Raw genomic sequence first — 23,160 nt, forward strand, 5'->3', positions numbered from 1 at the left:
AATATTTGCTCCCATCCTTAGGGCTTTGTGGACAATGATTTTAGTAAAAGGATAACTGAGCTCACTGTTAAAAATCTATCTGCCCCCATTACAATAGTCATATATATTGCAACTTCCAGTTGATTGATTTTTACCAGTATTTTTTGCTGGACTTCAACCTTCTGCTTCTGTTCACATGTAGGTTATAAAAATAAGTGATTATAATGTCTGTTGTCATCATCATCTTCTTCTTCTTCTTCTTCAAAAACTGTAGGGGAATTTTGGGGAGATGGACAAATATAAAAATTCGGAGGGAAATGTACTGTATTTTGCTTCTTTTGGTGTTTCCCCAACATGCACCAGCTGGAAACTCAGGGAAATTTATGTTGCATTTACAATTATTTAAGGCCAAACATTGCTGAAGGCTTTTAGATAACTTTTCAGCAATGTATTGAGAACAAACCACACCCTGGCACTGTTAAAATGTACCAGTAGCTTCCTTGTTACAGTTGCTTTATAACTGCCCCACTGATCTAAGCAGTGCAAATTTCTGCACTATGCGAACTATTTATTAATTTTCCATTTTCCACATGCCCTCCTTAACTGAAGAAGTCCTGCCTTTGCCATCAAAAGTGTGGCAGAGGCTACCCAGATGTCTAGCACTTTCACTTGGGAAATCTTCACCGAGGGGGTGGGGTGTTCATTGGGCTGATTCTCTTTAGACCAGAGTTTTTCAAACTGTAGGCTGATACCCACCAGGAGCCCTAGGGCCACATTTGTGTGAGCCTTAATGCCACAGCTTACTCAATATTTCCTTACTTGCCTTCCCCAGCTACCTATGACATAGCCTTTTGGTTGCATCAATGCTAGCACCAGCACCCACAACTCTTTGCATGCTGAGGAAAGATGGTCAGGAGACAGAGAAGTTCAGAGCTGAGGGGGAAAGGTAGGTGTTCCTCCTCTGAGGTGAAAGTGCTAAAGGACCTATGCCTATGAGGCAGACTGCAGCAGCCACTTCAGGTAGTGGAATCCCATGGGGCAGCACCTCCATGAGTGTTGTGCCCATCCCTGCCACTGTTGGAGTTGTGTGGTGGCGGAAGCTTCTGGAGAAATTTTGCAGAACTCTTGCAAGATACAGCATTGCTTACTGGAAGTTACTGCCATAGCTGCACAACCCTGGTAAGCGGGGTGGGAGTGGGGCAGAGTGGTGAAACAGGACAGTCCATCCCAGGGATCTGTTGAAGGATATGAGAAAAGTGAGATTAAATGTTAATAATTAATTTCATACCTTACAAATAGCCTTACAAATAGCGGTGGAGAGAAGGCAAGCAAAATGCGAGAGAGATAGTGAAAGATACAGGAAATTGAATGCAGATTTCCAAAGAATAGCAAGGAGAGACAAGAGGGCCTTTCTAAACGAGCAATGCAAAGAAATAGAGGAAAATAACAGAATGGGAAAAACCAGAGATCTGTTCAAGAAAATTGGAGATATGAAAGGAACATTTTGTACAAAGATTACAACAATTAAGGACAAAAGTGGAAAGGACCTAACAGAAGCAGAAGACATCAAGAAGAGGTGGCAAGAATACACAGAGGAATTATACCAGAAAGATATGGAGGTTTCATACATCCCAGGTAGTGTGGTTGCTGACCTTGAGCCAGACATCCTGGAGAGTGAAGTCAAATGGGCCTTAGAAAGCCTTGCTAACAACAAGGCCAGTGGAAGTGATGATATTCCAGCTGAACTATTTAAAATCCTAAAAGATGATGCTGTTAAGGTGCTACACTCAATATGCCAGCAAGTTTGGAAAACTCAGCAGTGGCCAGAGGATTGGAGAAGATCAGTCTACATCCCAATCCCAAAGAAGGGCAGTGCCAAAGAATGCTCCAACTACCGCACAATTGCACTCATTTCACACGCTAGCAAGGTTATGCTTAAAATTCTACAAGGCAGGCTTAAGCAGTATGTGGATCGAGAACTCCCAGAAGTGCTAGCTGGATTTCGAAGGGGCAGAGGAACCAGAGGCCAAATTGCAAACATGCGCTGGATTATGGAGAAAGCTAGAGAGCTCCAGAAAAACATTTACTTCCGTTTCATTGACTACGCAAAAGCATTTGACTGTGTTGACCACAGCAAACTATGGCAAGTTCTTAAAGAAATGGGAGTGCCGGATCACCTCATCCATTTCTCTATGTGGGACAAGAAGCTACAGTTAGAAATGGATATGGAATAACTGATTGGTTCAAAATTGGGAAAGGAGTACGACAAGGCTGTATATTGTCTCCCTGCTTATTTAACTAATATGCAGAATTCATAATGCGAAAGGCTGGGCTGGATGAATCCCAAACTGGAATTAAGATTGCTGGGAAAAATATCAACAACCTCAGATATGCTGATGATACAACCTTGATGGCAGAAAGTGAGGAAGAATTAAAGAACCTTTTAATGAGGGTGAAAGAGGAGAGCACAAAATATGGTCTGAAGCTCAACATCGAAAAAACTAAGATCATGGCCACTGGTCCCATCACCTCCTGGCAAATAGAAGGGGAAGAAATGGAGGCAGTTAGAGATTTCACTTTCTTGGGTTCCATGATCACTGCAGATGGTGACAGCAGTCACGAAATTAGAAGACGCCTGCTTCTTGGGAGAAAAGCAATGACAAACCTAGACAGCATCTTAAAAAGCAAAGACATCACCTTGCCGACAAAGGTCCGTATAGTAAAAGCTATGGTTTCCCAGTAGTAATGTACGGAAGTGAGAGCTGGACCATAAAGAAGGCTGATCGCCGAAGAATTGATGCTTTTGAATTATGGTGCTGGAGGAGACTCTTGAGAGTCCCATGGACTGCAAGAAGATCAAACCTATCCATTCTTAAAGAAATCAGCCCTGAGTGCTCACTAGAAGGACAGATCCTGAAGTTGAGGCTCCAGTACTTTGGCCACCTCATGAGAAGAGAAGACTCTCTAGAAAAGACCCTGATGTTGGGAAAGATGGAGGGCACAAGGAGAAGGGGACGACAGAGGATGAGATGGTTGGACAGTGTTCTCGAAGCTACTAACATGAGTTAGGCCAAACTGTGAGAGGCAGTGAAGGATAGGCGTGCCTAGCGTGCTCTGGTCCATGGGGTCACGAAGAGTCGGACACGACTGAACAACTGAACAACAACAAAAATTTCATACGATGGTGATGACTAACTGGATAAGAGAGAGTGGGGGTATGGTACAAACTGAGTGTGAAGGGAGAGAAGGAGAAGAAATTACCAGAGACAAGTAAAAATAATTTGGGGTGCATGTAAGGGGGAAGTACAAAGGGGGGGAACCTTCTCCATGTACAGCCTATAAATGAGCAAATTCTGCTTCATTTGTCAGGAAAGAAAATGTATTTTCAAAAGTTGTTGGGAGATTCCACAGTTTAATATCACTTTCCCTTGCGGGTTTGATGTGTAGTGTCTGGCCATGCCTGAATGCATTTAGTCAACAGAAAAACCAAAGGAAGAGGTCCCTCCCTAATACAGTGGTGCCCCGCTAGACGAAAATAATTCGTTCTGCGAAAATTTTCGTCTAGCGGGTTTTTCGTCTTGCGGAGCGGCAATGGCAGCCGCGCTCCGCAAAACGAAAAAAGAAAAAAAAAGACGAAATTTTTTTGTCTTGCGAGGCAGCCCCATAGACTTTTTCGTCTAGCGGGGCAGCCTTCCGCTAGACGAATGCTTTCGTCTAGCGAGTTTTTCGTCTAGCGAGGCATTTGTCTAGCGGGGCACCACTGTATAAGAAAATGACCAAGTCATGGAACAATAAATGACAAGAATAAAAAAATATATCCTTCCAGTAGCAGCTTGGAGACCAACTAAGTTTGTTCTTGGTATGAGCTTTCGTGTGCATGTACACTTCTTCAGATACACTGAAACAGAAGCCACCAGACCCTTATATATAGTGAGAGGAATTTTTTATTTTTTTATTTTTATTTTGTTTCGACTACGGCAGACCAACACGGCTAGCTACCTGTAACAAGAATAATAAGTGAATTATAAGACACATATACAGCAGAGGACTCAACTCCCAATTATATATGTGGTTGAGTGAAAAATAATAAAAAATACTGACATATATGTGGTTGAGAAAAAGTGGACCAAACCGAATTAGGTGGTGCCATCTTTATTGTACAGCCTGACCATCCATAAGGGGCCTAGTTGTGTGGTAAAATACTCCTCAGACCACTGGTGTATAAAGCAGTCCCTACAAAAACAGAAGACAGTCATCCATGTATGGATTGATGGACCAAAGGACCCAACCCCACAAGTTTCAAATTCTATGGAACACATTGCAAATCTCAAAGCTCCAGAATTATCCTTAATCAGAACTATTAACTTTTGGGCACCCTGGGCTTCAACATGAGGCAAAAGACTTTTCAAGAAGGTCTTTAATGTTAGAATTCTAAATGAAGATTATTGGAACACCATACAGCAGAGACATTATGGAAGAAAGGGCAAGAATCCGATTTATATCCTCAAACTCTCCTTCCTGTGTTCCTTCATAAAATGCAAACATTCTCACTGTGTTTTAGTTCTTTAGGTGGCAAACATATTAGTTTGCCATGCAGTGGTTTGATTCTATTGAAAGGAAGAGAGCAGTTTGGTGTCCTGCTGAGTACCAGATAGTCTGATGTTCTCACTCATGGTGCTTCAAAAACCCATTTTTTTAAAAAATAAAATATTTGGATTAAAGATTTCTTAGTTTAAAAAAATACGTACATAGTCTCTTTTTTCAAATTGTTTTTTCTGCAGCATTTGCAAACAGCCTTCTTTGACATACAGTTGCCTCATGTTAATTTTCCATCTTCCTTGCAGGCAGAGCAGCAGCTGAAGTGATGAAAGAAGGAAATTCTCAGGTGGATCAATCAATATTTTAAGAGAAGGTCATTTCTAGCAGGTAGGCTGCCTAAGGAACAAAATGGGTGGCACAATCCAAAATAATGCCTCTTGTAGGAACCCCCTTTTCTCATGCACCTCTCTTCCTGGAGGTACCCGCCCTCTCCTCCACCTTAGCTCCACAATGCCAAATAGACCACGATGGGAAGTGCCAGCAGAACACAGCCTACTATGTTTGATATCATATACATGAAATGCTGTTTTGTACTAGACCAAGCAAAGTAAGCTAGAAGAGCTGAAAATTCCTAGTGGCCTAAGTATTTAAATGAGGGGTGTGTGTGGAAACCTCACATCCTAACAAGCTAATTGCTAAGAAAGAAAGAAAGAAAGAAAGAAAGAAAGAAAGAAAGAAAGAAAGAAAGAGAGAGAGAAAGAAGGAAAGAAAGAAAGAAAGAAAGAAAGAAAGAAAGAAAGAAAGAAAGAAAGAAAGAAAGAAGTAAGTAAGTCATGGCAAAAAGACTTGTAATTGAATATCAGAATGTAAAGCCTTGAAGATGAAAATGATTTTAGTTACAGCTAGCCTTCAGAAATGGTGTTTGCGGATAAAAATGTGGAAAGAATGGGTGGGGGGATAGAAATTATACTTAACATGAATTTTTGTTTGAAGAGTGGACTGGAAGGCATTCATTGAATAGGAGAGCCAGTCGTCCCTGTAGCCCCTACTGGTTGCTCTGTAAACTGAGACCTTGAAGCAGGTGGGAAGCACAGATAGGGAAGAAGGGGGAATTTTCCATTGCTCAAGTAAAAATATGTGCACTGATGGAATATCTTAGTTGATATAACCAACAATTAATTTGAAGAGAGTTTGTCTTGTCTCCAAATAAGAGCTAGGGTCTTCTGAAAATTCTGAGCTGCATAGTCATGGTAATCTATAGTTTGGATAAGAAACTATGTGAAACATGAGTATTGGGGCATGAAGGGTCATCCTTGGCATAAGGCAATGCTGCCTGGCCCCATCTCTATATGTCTATGTTTTACTGTGGGTGTCTACAAAGATAAAAGGTTGTGCAATGAAAGTTGATTTAGCGCTCTTGAGCAATTAAGGAAGAGATCTTTATTCAGGCATGTAACAGTACAGGCTCAGACACAGAATGAAGGAGTCATGGTTCAGCAACTCAGGAGCAGAAAAAGAAGTTCAGAGCTGGACACAGGCAATGAAGATGTCCCAGCAAGTTTCCACACCCTTCCTGTCCAGTTTTTAACAATGAGACACGATGTGGTTTAAGGCCTGGTTTAAGAAGAATGTTCTTGCCTGGCACCTAAAGATATATAATGAAGGCAGGCACTCTGGGGAGAACGTTCCACAAATGGGCTCTCTGGACTGCCCATGGAGTGGACACACAAAGAAGTGCCTCAGATGATGATTGCAGGGTCTACGTCTAGGTCTGTTCATATGCGGAGAGGCGGTTCTTGAGGTATTTGTGTCCTGAGCTGCAGAAGGTTTTATAGATCAAATCCAGCACTTCAAATTGACCTTGGAAACTAATTGGGAGCCAGTGCAGTTGGGCCAGGACTGGTGTCATATTGGGTGGGTAGAATTCTGTTTTGCCAGTGTTGGATACAACCCTCTGCTCCTGAGACAACAGCAATGACAGGTGTAGGATTTTGGAATTCACTGCAATGTATGCCTGCTAAATAGGTAAGACAAAAGGGACAGCTACGTGAAGCTCAACCTTTCATCTTGGAGGGAATCAATACAAGGAAACTCCAAAATTCCCACTCCCAAATACAGGAAAACTACATGGAAATGGAGTACTGAGAAAAGGACGCGTGGAAAAAACCTCAAAGACTTATTTCCGCTCTTCACCTCTATAAAACCATCAGACATTTTCAGATTCATCATCAAATCAAGAGGCAAGCACCTACATATCAAAGCCTAAGGTAAGACACTATCCAAGATGTATATCTATGCATTTGGCTTACTTTTCGGTAATTACAACATGCCTCCCTGCTTACATGCATATGCAGTTATACCATATTTGTATCTAGTTGATCTTGTTTGAAAGTAATATAGTACCAGCAGCAAAATGCTTCGAATGAGTGATCAGTATGCATGCAAAGATCCAAGTAGCTGCTGTAAACTTACACTGTTTTTTGACAGGCAAGAATCCAGAATTAGGATGCAACTAACTACATGAGAGCCAATCTCTGGGCCAGAAATGCTATGAGATTATGCTACAGTGGAATTGGTTTCTGTATCTAATTTCACAACTGATGGGTATAGAAGCCCCTCCAAAAGCTTATAAACCAGTTATATGTTATCTGAATGTGCACATCAAACTATAAAAATAGTTATCTCTATGCTCTAATATCTAAAATTTTACTTTTCGCTAAATAAGATTATGCTATACCTGGGTATTAATACAGTGGTACCTCTGGTTACGAGTCCCTAGAAGTTGGTGACATGGTCCTGGACGCAGGTTCTTCCTTCAAAGGAAGGGTGTGGCGGGAGCTTCAGGTGGCAAGATACTGGTTTTATCAAGTGACAGAAGTGGTTCTCTTTTGCCCAGTCTTCCTCTGTTTTTTCAATGGAAGATCACCTGTCTTCTTGATGATTTCCCATACCTTAAAGTGGACCAATCAGAATTGTAGTGGGTAATTATCAATTAATATAAAGGTGCTACAGTTCCCCCCCTCTAATCCTCTACTAATACAGTATTTCCTAACACTGAGTCCTGAAGCTGTGTTCAATACACACTCACCTGAAAGTAAGCCAGACTGAGAGCAGACATGCATTGGATTACTCTCTAAGACACTTATGCCACTGAGCTGCTGGCTCCAGGGACCTTTCTACAATGAACTTGGTTTTTTCTCTTGTAAGGTTAAAGTCAAGTTTGCAAGCTATTCTTGTATATATGTGTGGTAAGGCCAGTGATTCATAAAATCACAGAATCATAGACTTGGAAGGGATCCCAAGGATCATCTAGTCCAATCCCCTGCAATGCAGAAATCTCAACAAGGCATCCACAACAGCAAATATTTGTAAATATAAACTAACTAACCAACCCCAACAGGCTTCACTTTGCACTTACTTACTTACTTACTTAATAAAATGTATATACAGTACTGCTTGATTGTAGAAAGAAATCTCAAAGTGGTTATCAGCAGCGGTTGCATATTCATTGGTTTTCAACCTGCCCAGCCAGGTTTTTTCTGCTATTGGATATCTTATTTCTGCTCCAGAGTTCTGTCCAGAAAGCACTACTATCGCACTGTGAAATATAAAGGAAGAATATAAAGGGAGAAGTTGCAGATAGCATATGGTGAAAATAATAAAACAATACAAGAAGTTGCATGTCTGGATCAGATTAACATCTGACCCACTTGTGACCAGTCATGTTAAAATTATTATTATTATTATTATTATTATTATTATTATTATTATTATTATTATTAGCACTTCATAGATGATACATGAAGCATAATGCAGAGGCAAAATAATTCAAAAACATTTCCCCTCTTAACAGGAACACACTTTAGCCACCCAGAGGTTCTTCTTTCTCCAGACTATGCAAGTCTTTTTTAGCCTCTTTCTCTATCTACTGCTGGCGCCTGTTTTGGGGGACAGGTTTTTCCAGTTTGGACCTTGCAGCATTTCAATGAATATTAATGAAATCCGGGATGGCTTTGGTACAATTAAAAAGGTCATTGTAAGTATTGTTCTTCGATCCTTCTATCATAAGAGTTAATCCAGGGGTTATCAAACTTTTTCAGCAGGGGGCCGGTCTACTGTCCCTCAGACCTTGTGGGGGGCGGGACTATATTTTGAAGAAGAAAATATGAATGAATTCTTATGCCCCACAAATATCCCAGAGATGCATTTTAAATAAAAGGACACATTCTACTCATGTAAAAACACCAGGCAGGCCCCACAAATAACCCAGAGGTGCATTTTAAATAAAAGGACACATTTTACTCATGTAAAAACATGCTGATTCCCGGACTGTCCGCAGGCTGGATTTAGAAGGTGATTGGCCTGGATCCGGGCCCCGGGCCTTAGTTTGCCTACTCATGGGCTAATCTCTTGGAGACTCAGTGCAGAGGACATATGGAAGCCAACACGATAATGGTTTCCCTTCATTACTCCTTGAGTTGAGCATTTACAATTCACAAAGGTCCAAAAGTCTTGATAGCTGTGAGAGTGGGGATGACTTTTAAGAGCAAGAAATTGGAGGAAAGATTGACAGTTCTGAGTGTATTCAGTAGGTTTGTGTCAAATATTCTCTTTGTCAGTATTTATGTCAAATATAGCGCTCATGGCACAGTTAAATGGGTTGTGGCAAAATAAATCCCCACTTTGCCAAATACTAGAAGTATTTCATTGCTTCCTTGGCATTATTTTATTCACTTGGCACCTGCTTACAGTTCTTGGCAATATTTTCTTTCTTCCTCGTTTCTTTCACAGTTTTCATTGACCCACCTTACTATTAAATCCAATTGATTTTGTTTCCAAATGTCCACAATGGCATTGTATTACATATCATCATCAAATTCACATGGGCCACCACAACCAATAGGATTAAATGACAATGTATGTAAATGAGAGTGAGGACTGTGAGGGAAAAGAAGAAACTGTGGACATTAAGTGTAGCATTAATAGGGCTGTCATACGTCCCAGACATTACTAGGATTTCAAAGGTGGAAATGACGTGGGGGGGGGGATTTCTGAAAGGCTGTGCTAAACTTTCGGGGTGTCCTGGTTTTTACTTTTTGAAATATGACAACTCTAGCATTAAGAGAACATGGGTGTGTTTGCAAAAAATGCTGAAGCATGAGGAAAATAAGGGGTGCTTTTCAACCTTTGTGTAAAAGAAAACAAAGCATGATTGTTTTGGTATAGCCACAATTAATTCAGCATAGAGAGAACTTCTAAGTTGCGTGTAGGCTAATAATATCCATATATTTAAAAGACAACCACCAGGAAGATAACAAGTGCTTGTTCTATTTTGCCACTGAAGACAGGACAAGAAGCAACACCAGCTAACACAATTACTGCAAATGTTTAATTACTAAACTGATCCACGAGTTGATTTGGAAAACTGAATTGTGGGTGCAGGTTGAATGGGTTTAAACTAAATTAGATTGATCAAATAAATAAATAAAAAATAGCTTGCTGTCCTAAATTTACCTAGATGAAACTAATGGGACCTTCATATGAGTAAATGTGCTTAAAGTTATGTTGTAAGAAACATTTCCCCCTGCAGAATTTCTTCAAATTGCTTGAAGAAAACGGAGTCTCTCAACATTTAAAAAGAAAGTCAATGTAAGAAGTTTCAGTAGAATTACTCTCACTCTTGTGCAGTGTGGGGAAAGAAAAGGGTGTTGGATTTAGATGAACTTAAAGAATTGATTTGAAGTTTTTCATCTTTAAGCATACTACAGTAGTTTGAAATTTACAGCAAACCCAGATGACCGTTACCTCCATACATTCTTGGTTGGGTGCTTGTTTACTAGATCAGAAATGTTTCGTTTCAATCAATTCAGAAACTCAACTTTAACAATCACATTTTATCAGTTCCCATAAATCTTTCCACTCCAAAAGCTGTTTAACATTTTTAGCAATATTGTCCAATGCAGTCTTAGCACCAAGAAACGTACTTAGACCCTGTGACAATATAAATATGGCTGATCTGAAAGTACAATTGCTTTATCCTCCAGGTATCGTTTGATTTGTTACCTTTTTTTCAAGCTGAAGCCTACAGCTATATTAAACTATATTTATGTGCTGTTGGGCTGTAGTTGTTTAATGATCGGTGTAGCAAAAAGCACATAATCAGACTGGATCGTCTCTCTTCCCCATTTAGCAAGCCAGAGATCGTATCAGAACAGCAAGCATTTTGCACCCACATTCTCTGCATAACTTTCAAGTAAGTGCTACTAGTTAGAATATCTCTTTGCGATTTCTGTAACAAAATGATATCACTATTAATATATTTGAATCAACTTGTGGAAAGCAAGCAGATTTTGATTTAAATGGACATTAACAATCACAGAGTTCATCCTACTTTGAGCAGTTCATTCTACTTTTGTCTGAAACTACCTTGCCATCTCTTTTGCCCTTGGCTGGTTGATTTTAGATATCTGTTGTAATTCAGCATGAGCATCTTATTTAAAATGGAAAGGCAGGATATAAGGGATTTTAGAAAGAGAGTGGGCTGAGGAGACTACAAATGCTGTACATTTCTTGAATGGTATGGCTTTAGATGGGTTGAAATGCCTTGCTGAATGTTAAGTTGCTATTCTGTGCAGAGTGCTGCTGTATATCTCTTCTAAACAAATAATGCAGTTCTGTGCATCTACACTGACAAGTAGGCACTATTGTCTTTAGTTGGCTTTACTTCCAGGTAAATGTATTTGGAATGCTTGTAGCCCCAGGTCCATTTAATGGTACAAGACCTACTGCTGACGTGTACACTATGTTTAAGGCTATTTTAGCATTGGTCAGCTTTTGGAGGGTGGCAAAAAACCTTGTAAATGATGTAGGTGAGTTTTGTATTGCTGATATCCCAGCATTCCCAACCAAGAAATGCATCAATTGGAAAATGATGTGTTGCTGAAGGCACTGGTTTTGGAAAGTGGCCTTAGATGCAGATCTGAGCTGCTTCCCACAACAGCATGATTTTTTTTTAAACCTTTAATTAATTAGTTCAACCTGCATTAATATGGCAGTTCCAGTAGTACAGGACTCTCCACTGGCTGATGGGAAACACTGCATTAATGCAACAACAAATGCTTTGAAATAATGTTTGCATCCACTCAGAGTACACCCATTAAAAACAATGGACTTGACTAAGTTAAGTCTATTGGATTTATTGGGTCTACTCTGCAGATGACTAAGCTGAATACAACCCATTGTGATATGATACAAGTTCGCCTGCTGGGGGGGCTGGGGTGGTGGGAGCAGGATATAAGCTTTTATCAGTTTTCCTTGCTGGTGTGTGGGAAGCCTTTTCTCAATGCAAATTTGCCTAAAGGTTCTGAAAAATCTACAACTGCCATTGTCTGGAAGCTTTGTCTTACAGTGTTTAATAAACCCAAACTCTCTCCCTGGAGACTTTAGATAGCTGTTGCCTTGCTCTTAGCATCTTAAGATTTTACCTGGACAAAGTCTTCAGGCACTGTGAGACAGGAAGTCTTTACATCAATCGGAAAATCAGTGGCATAGCCAACTCCTTCCTCAGCATAGAGAAGAAATTCAGAGTCTGTGTAAGTCACATGCTGGTTTTGTGGAAATTATCATACTTTCATTGCCCTGAATGTTTATTAGGAAGGGATGTAAATTAATCTGACTAATCTTCAGATCTGTTCATTACGATACTGTTGCCTTCTTTAAGTTATAGAATGTGAACCACTTGAAAGGGTCAGTTTTCTTTGGAGGAGATACTGCCAGAGAACTGAGTGGCGTTTTGTGATATATTTTAAAGATATTATGCAATAGATAATGCCTAATGTAGAGAATTAGCAGGAATGTGCAGAGAAGTACACAAGCAGGCAGTTCTGGCCCCAATGTTGAACAACTACCACAGAGCATTACTGAAGTAAAGATAACAATTGAGGCCTGCCACAGAATATTTTAGCGTAACCTCCATACTCACAAGAGCTGTTCATTCAGGGTTGCAGCTGGCCATTACACACAAGCAGGGCAAACTCCTACCCTCTACCTCAGTTTTCTGTTTTTTTCTTTTCTGTTAAAAGGTGAATCTATCTAGCTTACATTTACAATATATGAACTAAAACACAGCCATCCTTTGAATTTTGCACTTCTCCAAAGTTTGCATTGTAGTTCTCCTGCCAAGTAATATGTATAAAAATGCACACAAAGTGGTAAAGTTTCCATTAAAATGCATGTATTATTAATAATAATTATTATAATAAATTTTATTTATATCCCACCCTCCCTGGCCAGGACTGGGCTCAATATGGTGAAAATATGGTACAAAATGCATTATTTTAGGGGTAAATGTTCTGTATAAATGTGCATATTAAGCAAAATTGCATATATATATATATATATATATATAGAGAGAGAGAGAGAGAGAGAGAGAGAGAGAGAGAGAGAGAGAAATTTGCACTATCTAATGAATTTTCACAAGGACTTCTTTAAAAAAATACAATCTGATATAGAGATCTGAATTTAAGAATAGAAAGATTTTTTCCATAGCTCCACTTTGGTTCTATTTCCACCAGCACTCACCACCCAAGTTCACTATTAGTGGTAGTGATGGATTCACTGTAGTACAGTCTGATAAAACGCAGCTGACGAAACTAGTATGTCCCAAACCTCTATTGAATTTTATTATACTAAGGGGCTTTCTTACTATAATTTCCCAGCAGGATGAAAATATGTGCAACTGTGGGGAAGAGGCAACAAACAAATATCAGCAGATCATCACCAACTATGAACAGGTAAACTGACTGGACTGCAACCTGAACTTTAAAGTGCAATAGAAATGGTTATTGATTATGATATTAATCTTAACAACAAAAATAAAGGCAGCAGGTGACTAAAGGGGAATGTTTATATCCCACCCCCAAATGCTAATGTACCACCCCAAAATGCTTTTGTTATTGACCAAGTTTTCATGTCAATTAACTTACAGATGGATGTTACACTTGCTGCTATGAAAGCCCTTGGAGAACTGGATATCCTGCTTAATTGGCTGGAGGCATATTAGAATCAGAATCAGTATTCTGTGTTACATAGTCCATTCTAGAGAATTAAGGAGATAAAAGTGGGCACTTCACTAGTGGGCACTAGCTGGGGGGCTTTGAAAAACACCTGGGTGCCCATTAGACTTCCACGTGGTTGAGCAGACACACGTCAATAGACCAATGTCCCCCAATGCTTTAAGGTGCAAAGCCCTCTTGTGCCTTAGAGAACTGCATAGGGCGCTGGGCTTGAACGATGCACACACACAGCCCCCGTACTTGAACAGGAAGGGTTTGACTTTAGCAGCAGGACTGCTATGGGTCTTCCAAGGTTCAGCTCTATGGAGTTAGCTTTGGGCACAGCACCTCTGCTCCAGTCAGGTAGCACTTTCCTACATTCTCTTTGCTCATCTGCGAGTCAATTGCACCACCTCCCGAATCATGCAAGACTTTCTACAATTAGATGAGAAGCAAAACCAAATCAAACCGCATCTTGTTGTAAAGCATATGTGCTCTTGTCTTGGACAGCTCCCATTTCTTTCCACAAGACCGACGCAGGAGTCGTACTGAGTAGATTGCCAGTGCACCCATCCATTGTTAAATGAGGAGGAGTCAGGCAAAACATATTGTTAAAAACAAAGCATTTCAAGCTACATTATGGATAGTTTTTCTCTTCCAGTGAGCTTACATCGAAAACAGCAACAAGAACCCAACCCTGAATAGGTGATTGCTGTCTACATATTCCCCCCCCCCACATGTTTATCTCTATCACAATTATTTAAAAACACTCTCATGGATATCAAAAGTATTATGCTGGAAGCACTTTCATTTCTGTTGAACTTTAACTATTCCTAAAGCAGGTTTCAAAATATCTATGATATGATGACAAAAGTTATGCATATGAAGGCAAGGTTCCAGAATAGAACACTCCCAACACAAAAGCAACCAGCTCATGTAGGGACCGCTCACATCCATTGTAGTGGCTTGTATGTGTAGAAGGGGCTTTGATTCAGAGAGCTGAAAAGGCAGTAACATCTCTTCCTTGAGATTTCATGAAATTCTTCTCCATACCCTTCCTTCTGCTGGAGAAGAATGCTATCCAGGAATCACATTTCTGCCGATTTGCAAAGGACAGTTGGGGGGGGGGGGGAATCAAGGCAATTGTTTGGATTTCAGGACTGTTCAAAAGTTCAGTTTGTTCAAAACATGTCTGCTCTTGAACACCTTTCACTCATTTCAAGAAGTTTGTATGTATGTTCTTGGAAGGCTGCATGTGTTCATGGTTAGACATGTCCAGGCCACAACTCCCTATCATTTTGTTTTTTATTAATTTGTGCATTATTGTCCCTTGCCATCCTGGAACTTGTATTTTTCACATGTTTGCTGTACATATAAATATCTTTCACTGGGCATTAGGACATGGGATTCTAAAACCCAAAAACAAATACAGCCATTAACCCCAATTGTTGTTGTTGTTGTTGTTCAGTCATTCAGTCGTGTCCGACTCTTCGTAACCCCATGGACCAGAGCAAGCCAGGCACGCCAATTACTTTGATATAATATGCAGCACAGGGCGGGAAAGGAAAGGAAAGGAAAGGAAAGACATATTTGTGGGATGGTGGCATAGCTCAGTTTATGGTAAGTCAGAAATAGAAGATTAGAGAAGTATCTATAGTGAATGGGTGGATATGTGCAAAATCAACTTAATTTTGTAAATGAGAACAACTCTGGCAAATAAAGGAGAAGAGGGACAATTATGTTTGATGAGGGGAATTGAAAGATACTTTTGTCCAATATGAAATAACTTCGGAAGGCTGCTACCAGTTCAATAACATACCAACTTTTATATGAAGAAATTTGGAAATGCTAATTGGGGCATGTCACATAATTAATTGCAGATAACACAAACTATCCATTGTCTCTCCACATGCAACACACTAAAAGAAATCATGTCCATAGAAAATGGAGCAAATAGGTAAACTGATTGTAGGAACCAAATATAAGCTATTACTGGTAAATCTTGAAATATTAATATTTAGATTAGACTAGTTCATCATGGAACAGGCTTTGATCCAGCAGATGCTCCCAGCAGAAGAAAAGAGGTGGTGATGTTCCCTCTTCCTGCCCACCACCATTTCCCAGCCTGTTTTGGAGAGTGCTCTAGTCCTCCAGAGCAGCTTTTCAGATGGCACAGGGGCTGAACTAGGAAGCAGGAAGCAGTGAAAATTGCCTGTATAACTTTCCTTCCTGCAGGAGTGTCCTATGAGCAGAGTTCTGTTCATGGGAGTTCTGGATCCCAAGCTTATAAATTTAAGGCTGCTATCACTAAGTGCTGCATACTTCATAGTAAATATGCTAGGGTTTGAATGTGAGGGATGTAGCCCTATCACCAAGAGCCTAGAGTAAGTTCCACTGAAGTAAGGCAGACTTGTTTTTGAGTAAACGTGCATAGGATTGTGCTGTAAATATATTAAAGACTGTGAGTTCTCATATACTACAAAGCTGAGACAAGGAAGTCTCTTAATAAGATCAACTTCAGTTGGGACAAAAACAAAACATCCGATGGACCAATTCCACCTGTAATTATACAGTATTTATACAGCACAATTTTCTGCATATAATTTATATAACTATACATTATATATTGTTTTACTACTGCCTTTCAAGGTCTACTTTGAAGTGCAGCTGTGCTCAGTAGGGCTTTCTCCCTAGTAAATGTGTTTAGGATTACAGCCATAATTACACAATGCATTTGATTTTAATGCAATTAAATGCTATACTTTGCTGTAATTGTCTTGAAATAATACCTTCTGTATTACTCTTTGTATTGCTAAATGGATGATTGTGTGTGAGAAACACATTTTTTGTGTAATCTACTCAAACAATATATTTCCAAAATGTTTCACATTCAGAAAACATTTAGTGTTGACCTGAGCTTCCCTGAATTCTCTTGTTGCAGCAGGAGATACAGCAATAAATTTGCATCTAGCACTAATGCTTTGGTGATATTTACTTTTTTTGTTTTGCAACTTAATACCATACATTTTACACAAATTTATCTGTTGCATCTTATGGGGGTCCATGTGATATTTGTTTAATGAAGTATACAAAAAGGGGAATCCTTTGCACTCCCAACACAGTTCTCCAAAGGTTTCCTTCATCAGGTTATGTCAGTTTGGGGCTCTGAGACAACACAGCTTTCTTAGAGCTGGGAAAGACAACTTCTCAGAATAACAAGCACTGGCAAAGACATCTTTTGTCAGTGACTGAAAGGAGCAGGTTTTGCAACCAACCCTACACTTCAAAGAATATGATCATACTAAACACCACATAGCCACACACAAAATGTATTCACTCACTTCAGAACACCTCACAACATGTTACAACTCTGTCCTACAGATGAGGTTAAATATGTGTATAAGAAATAAAATGAGGGAATGAAGATTTCACCCTAGCACCCCCCCCCTGCCTCGCAGCCTCACAGAACCAGAGACAAAATGTATAAAGATGAAACCAGCCTCTCCCCCAGTTCTCCGCATCAAAACCTGTCGCAAAACAACAACACAATGCTTTTTTAAAAAAACTTAGAAGTAAAAAGCGTGGGTGACACTGTGGTCTAAACCACTAGGGCTTGCCAAACAGAAGGTCAGCGGTTCAAATCCCCGAGATGGGATGAGCTCCCGTTGTTCGGTCCCAGCTCCTGCCCACCTAGCAGTTTGAAAGCATATCAAAGTGCAAGTAGATAAATAGGTACCGCTCCGGCGGGAAGGTAAACACCGTTTCCGTGCGCTGCTCTGGTTCGCCAGAAGCTGCTTAGTCATGCTGGCCACATGACCCGGAAGCTGTCTGTGGACAAAACGCTGGCTCCCTCGGCCAGTAAAGCGAGATGAGCACCACAACACCAGAGTCATCCGCGACTGGACTTAATGGTCAGGGGTCCTTTTACCTTTAAACCCTACTCTGTGCAATGGGGCTTACTCCTGGGTAAATGGATATCAGTATCAAGTCCTTTAAAAGATTGGGCACCATAATATCCCCCACAAGAAGCCCACCAAAAACTCCTTATAATGCAAGCTGTTTTTATGCTGAGGTGAAGCTACCTTGCTGATCCTTTTGGCTAGAAAGGCAGGAGGATATAAACATGCTCAATAAATAAATATTTATTAATAAATAATGTCAACACCAACACTACAACATATCATGAAATACTACAAACTGCAAGTGCAATAGCCATGAACACTGGCTGATAATTATTTAGTACTGTACTGGATCATTTATGGGGTTAGCAGTGGAATGTTCTGCTTGTAGAAATGTCAATTTTCATCCATTCCTTCTCCCCCATGCTGTCCCAAACATAAACCATGGAGAGTTGAGGGACTCTCTGGGAAATTTTTTAGTTAGTGATTTAACTGCGCTAGATCAAATGAACTTTGTACATATTTGGGTCCAACACATAAATAATGTCAAGAAGAATAAATGTTCGCTTGCACCAAGTAAATGTACCAACAGTGCAAGGATTTATGATTGCACAATGGGACTCCCCCCTCTTTCCCTTGCAAGTGCCTCAAGGCCTCAGAGCAGAGCAAATCTGCTCTGAAGGGCTGAGGGAAAACCCAGAAAAGATTTAGGGATGCATGAAACAAGGAAACGAGGGAAGTTGCATTGCACATGAGATGGTTACATAGTACTACAAGTTATTGCCAGGTGTCAAATATAGATATCCAGTATCAGATATTGGAGCTTTTGGCAGATATTCAACATCAATGCTAGTGGATGAAGCTTTTGAGGGTTCACAAAATTAAATTCATTTCATCTCCTCTGCATGGGCCATTCTTGTGTCCAGCCTTTTTCCTAGTCTGTCTTATCGATCCAATCCAGTAGGATGTCGAGCTCCCCAAGGGCTTTAACTGCTGCAGAGTGTGAGTCCATCTGAAAAGGAACAGGAAAAGATAAACTTTCCAAACAACCAATGTGAATACTGGATAACAAAGGACATATCTTTGGTGTATCCTGCATTACTTCTGTAGCTGATTGTACAGCAAGGTATAACAGAAAATTCTGTATGTATGGGTATCTTAACAGGGTAAACAGCAGCTTCTGCAGGATTATGGACAATTTATAGCAGTGCTAGGGGAAAATTTTACATTCTCAATCCAAAGTGCCCTCCTTCCCTGCCCACTTGTTTTTATTTTCTTTAAGAGACAGGAGATCCAATTATGGATCTTTTCATCTGGTTCTGCCATGATGATGCCATGGTTGGTTGAGCTTAGCATGAGCCAACAGTGTGATGCACCAGCAAAAGAAAAAGCTAGTGCTATTCTAGGCTGCATAAACAGAAGTATACTGTTCAGACAGATCCAAGGAAGTCAAAGTACTTCTCTATTCTGTCTTGCCCAGGCCACAGCTGGAATACTGTGTCCAGCTTTGAGTGCCAGTTTAAGAAGAATATTGACAAGCTGGAACGTGTGCAGAAGAGGGAGACCAAGATGATCAAGGGTCTGGAAACCTGGAAAAGAAGAGACTGAGATCCCTTCCAACTCTACAATTCTAGGTTGCCAGCTAGGCTTGGGAAATGCTGTGCTTGTTTTTCTCAACAAGCCATGAAGACAGCTTCTGGAGTGACAGGAGAAGGGTTGCAGCCAGGCTGGTCTCATGCCAACTGTCAGTTCAAAACCAGAATCCTGCAACCCGCTCAAGAGAGCTCCTGCATCCCATTAGCTAAATTGCAAAGTGAAAACACATTTACCCTCTGAAACTGATTCAGAATTTGTTCATATCTTTGATTGGCTTCTTTCCCACAGGAGCATGTTGTGACAGTATCCTGAAGGGGAAAAATCTATTAAATAAATTATGTTTAGACATATTTCTTCATGTATATTGTGTTCAAACATATATCTTCAAGTGGAACAAAATTCACGGTACTGCTGAACTGAATGCAAAAATAAATGCTGAATTACTAAATTGGTCATCCAGTGCCACGTCAGCCAAAGGAAGAAGAAAATGTAGCAATGAGAACATCAAAGAGAGATATACTGTATTACAGTATTTGACACTACTACAAAGGCTAATGAAGAAATGCAAGCTTTTGGCACTTTACTGAAGACCAATTTTAAATTACAAATCTGAATTTAGGTTTACTGAATGCATGTTATTAAGACACTACACACACACTACACTTGATCTTAGCCAAAAGGCTGAGAAGCGATACAAAACTGATTTTAATATATATCCTGGAATCATTCTTGCAGATGGAGTTGATATTTACCAGATGATATCCATGTAACTATGGGCAACATAACTGAAGTTGACAAGGGACTGGCATCTGACACGTTATCTGAAGTTTTTCAGAGTTAAAGCCATTTTATCAACTGTGCTACATCTGTGTATGTAATTATTTAGTTTTTGCTTGATACATCCACTACTTATGACAATTCTATGAGGGTGGCAATTTTTCTGCATGCAGCTTGCACTTATTTCAACATTTCTCTAACATTTTGAAAGCAGGGTTTCCTTGTAAACATACTTTTTCCCCTGCCCCAGAACCAAGCTCAACCCATTTGTTCAAACTTGCAGAGATACTCATGTGCAGCCATTTGTGGCCTCATGTCAAGACCTGTATATTGGGGTGGAGGAATATTAGAGGGCTTTATAATGTAGGAACACTCCCCTTTCCTCCCCCCCCCCATTCATGTATAGGGTTGACATATGTCCAGAATTTCCCGGACATATCCGGAATACTGTAGGCAGCAGCAGTGTCTGGGCAGAAATCGTTAAAATGTCTGGGAAAATTTGGACGTGTGGCAACCCAGTGGTTTGTTTTTTGTTTTTTGCTTATTTTCCATAAAAATAGCTCAAAAACTTCATTATTATTTTTTGCAAATTTCCAGAAAAAGCGCAACAACTTTTCCATCCGGATTTTCCCTGTTTGAAATATGGCAACCCTATGCATGCAATTTTGCCCATTCATGTCTTTTGTTAGCTTACTCTGGAATAAGTTCCACTGAGTTCAGTATTCCGTGAATACTGCTCACTTCTGAAGGGTCTGTCATTTACCCTCTTCTCTCAAGGGCCCTCCCTACAGTTTGAAAACCAAAGCCTTAACCCAAGTGATTGCTCTGGGTGGAGAGAGAGAAATCTAGTAACCCACTAGGTCTGATGTACTTGTGAAAAGCTCTCTGATTACTTCTGTTTGTACAGATCTGCCATGTTTTTCTTCCTTCCTTTTAAAAACCATGCATCATTGCTGATTTCAGGCCCACAAAATGCATCTGAGATGCACTGAAAACCTCAAGGAAGCTTTGTAGCAGTGGTACTGCCATAATGAAAACATCCACCAATTTGGAGTTATATATTTAACACTGAGCTGAAATGGAGAGAGAGAGAGAGAGAGAGAGAGAGAGAGAGAGAGAGAGAGAGAGAGATTTCACGAACATTTTCCTCACTCCAAAAACACATGCTGCCTTGTTGACAATTTTTGCACCCCTTTGTGGAAAAAAAATATGGAGCTGTACATAAGAGGAAACTATGAGCCCATTGATTCATTTTCACTCTGATCCAGTTGTGCATGATTGGAGCAGAATGTGGATTGTCTACTCAGATTGTTAGTTCCCATAAAAACAACAACAAAAACCACAGGGAATTTACAAGATATGCATTTAAAAGCAGGCACCAATGTTCTGGGCACTTTCCTTGTCTTGGCTGACCCCAGAGGGGGAGAACTGAAACCCATTATGACCAATTTGAAATACCTGGCCCATAGACTCATTCCAAGGTTGTACTGTATGAGGTGTTATCTGTTTTCAGTGCATGCATGATTTTACTGGTATTATGTACTAAAGCTACTATAGGTGTGCCCATTGCTGCTATAGGATTGCTCATTGCTGCAACTTACACAGAGTGTCAGTTCCTTCTTAATACTGAGGAAGTTGTTGGCAATCCTGCTGACTCTCCTTTGATGAAAGTTGCTTCCTTCCGTGCATTGATTGAAGACATTCACCAGGTAGAATTTCAACAAGTAATGAAAAAAGCAACACCTGTCTTCAGACTAAAGCAAATCAGGATAACTTATTAGAATAGGCAACATTTCATTGAATAATGCATTACAGTTCAAATCAGAGGCTTTTTGACAATTCACAGTCATTTTGATTTTCTCAGTTATCATATATGAAACATCTTAGTTATCTCCTTAAATTCCATGTCACCTCTCAAATACTGCATATATATCAAGTAACAAATACTACTAATACTAAACTCCATTGAATGTCAGCCATGACCTGTCAAAAATCTAATGCTGAAATCTAATTTTATATTAAATAAAATACCAAGTATTAAATAAAATACCAATATAAAAAAGCAAATATTGGAATGCATATATTCAGAGCATGTATGCAACTAATAATCAGTGTTAAAATCACAGGACAGAATCTTAGAAATCAAACCCTCTTTGGAGTCTGATCAAGCAGTATTCCTTGAGTCCCTGATTACATACAAGACCTTGTTAGCTTTGATTACAGAACTATTGCCAACTTTGGCACTATTGTGTAAACGGAACAACGATATATTAGAATCCATATATGTGAACATATGAGATGCATATACGTGAACACCAACAAAAGACATAGATATTAGGGCACACAAAGAGGAGCACAAAGGAGACACATTCTGAATAAAGAAAGATTTTCAGCCCAATTGTATCCATCTACAGTGGTACCTCGGGTTACATACGCTTCAGGTTACAGACTCCGCTAACCCAGAAATAACGCTTCAGGTTAAGAACTTTGCTTCAGGATAAGAACAGAAATCGTGCTCTGGTGGCGCAACGGCAGTGGGAGGTCCCATTAGCTAAAGTGGTGCTTCAGGTTAAGAACGGACCTCCAGAACGAATTACGTACGTCACCAGAGGTACCACTGTACTGAGCTCAACAAGACTTTAAGATTAATATTTTGTTGGAATATGAGCCCTTCTCTAAATAAGAGAACAGAATGTGCAAGGGACAGAAAGCTTATACCAACAAGTTTCCAAGGACAAAGATTTACAAGAAAATCTGAAAAGTCTGCCAAATCACTCACTCACTCACACTCACACACACAGTCCTCCCACCCCCAGTTTAATCACTGAATGGCTTAGGGGAGATACCTTTGTATTTTGAAGAGAATGTGATCCATTTAAGAGGCGGATGCTTGTGTGCTGATCTTGAGACTGCTGAAGAAGAAGAAGCCCAAAGGGTTCAGTAATACAAATTGATGCATCAAGATTTGTCTCTGTGACTAAGCTCCCCGTACGAAATTCACTGCAATTCCAAACACATATGAAGCCTCCTTTCACCAATACTCACAGTCATTTCCTTGATGTCTCCAAATCCCTTCCGCATTTCATACATATCCACAGATACCATGCAGTGCCCAAAGTGGAGTTTTTTGAGGCTGCTGGTAGGGATCAAACACAGCAGCAAGGCTGTGTGCAGAAGAAAGAGGATGCAGACACCCTCCATTTCAGCACTGGGTAGAAAACATTCACTATTCAGCCAGGAGAGCTATTAATGGGAAATAAAAGACCTGTGAGACAGCCCTACTTTGTACAGGTACATGCTGGTCTTTTAACAGGTCT

The 23,160-nt window shown here is 40.0% G+C and overlaps 1 protein-coding gene, 1 long non-coding RNA gene and 1 other non-coding gene across 6 annotated transcripts; 1 reads left to right on the top strand and 2 right to left on the bottom strand.

The window, feature by feature from the left end:
• Window positions 1-719: 719 nt before the first annotated feature.
• LOC117048709 (interleukin-20-like) lies at window positions 720-19,926 on the top strand. Of its 4 annotated transcripts, none has more exons than XM_033152892.1 (8): window positions 720-925; window positions 4,824-4,905; window positions 6,544-6,785; window positions 8,372-8,554; window positions 10,709-10,771; window positions 11,958-12,110; window positions 13,239-13,310; window positions 13,505-15,018. In XM_033152892.1, exons 4-8 carry the CDS (start codon window positions 8,414-8,416, stop codon window positions 13,577-13,579), a joined length of 504 nt encoding a protein of 167 aa, XP_033008783.1. In that variant the 5' UTR covers window positions 720-925; window positions 4,824-4,905; window positions 6,544-6,785; window positions 8,372-8,413; the 3' UTR covers window positions 13,580-15,018. The 4 variants fall into 4 exon arrangements, with proteins under 4 accessions (XP_033008783.1, XP_033008784.1, XP_033008781.1 ...); XM_033152893.1 differs by lacking the exon at window positions 13,505-15,018 and adding an exon at window positions 19,802-19,926 and having other exon boundaries at window positions 721-925; window positions 13,236-13,310; XM_033152890.1 differs by having other exon boundaries at window positions 724-925; window positions 13,236-13,310.
• LOC117048710 lies at window positions 19,290-22,795 on the bottom strand. The gene is made up of 3 exons (XR_004426868.1): window positions 22,690-22,795; window positions 21,445-21,597; window positions 19,290-19,374 (listed from the first exon to the last, which is right to left on the bottom strand). It is a non-coding gene; the product is annotated as an uncharacterized LOC117048710 (long non-coding RNA).
• LOC117049307 lies at window positions 19,576-19,759 on the bottom strand. The gene has a single exon (XR_004426937.1). It is a non-coding gene; the product is annotated as a U2 spliceosomal RNA (small nuclear RNA).
• Window positions 22,796-23,160: the final 365 nt, after the last annotated feature.

This window comes from Lacerta agilis, chromosome 6 (assembly GCF_009819535.1).
Source record: "Lacerta agilis isolate rLacAgi1 chromosome 6, rLacAgi1.pri, whole genome shotgun sequence".
NCBI classification, from domain to species: Eukaryota; Metazoa; Chordata; class Lepidosauria; order Squamata; family Lacertidae; genus Lacerta; species Lacerta agilis.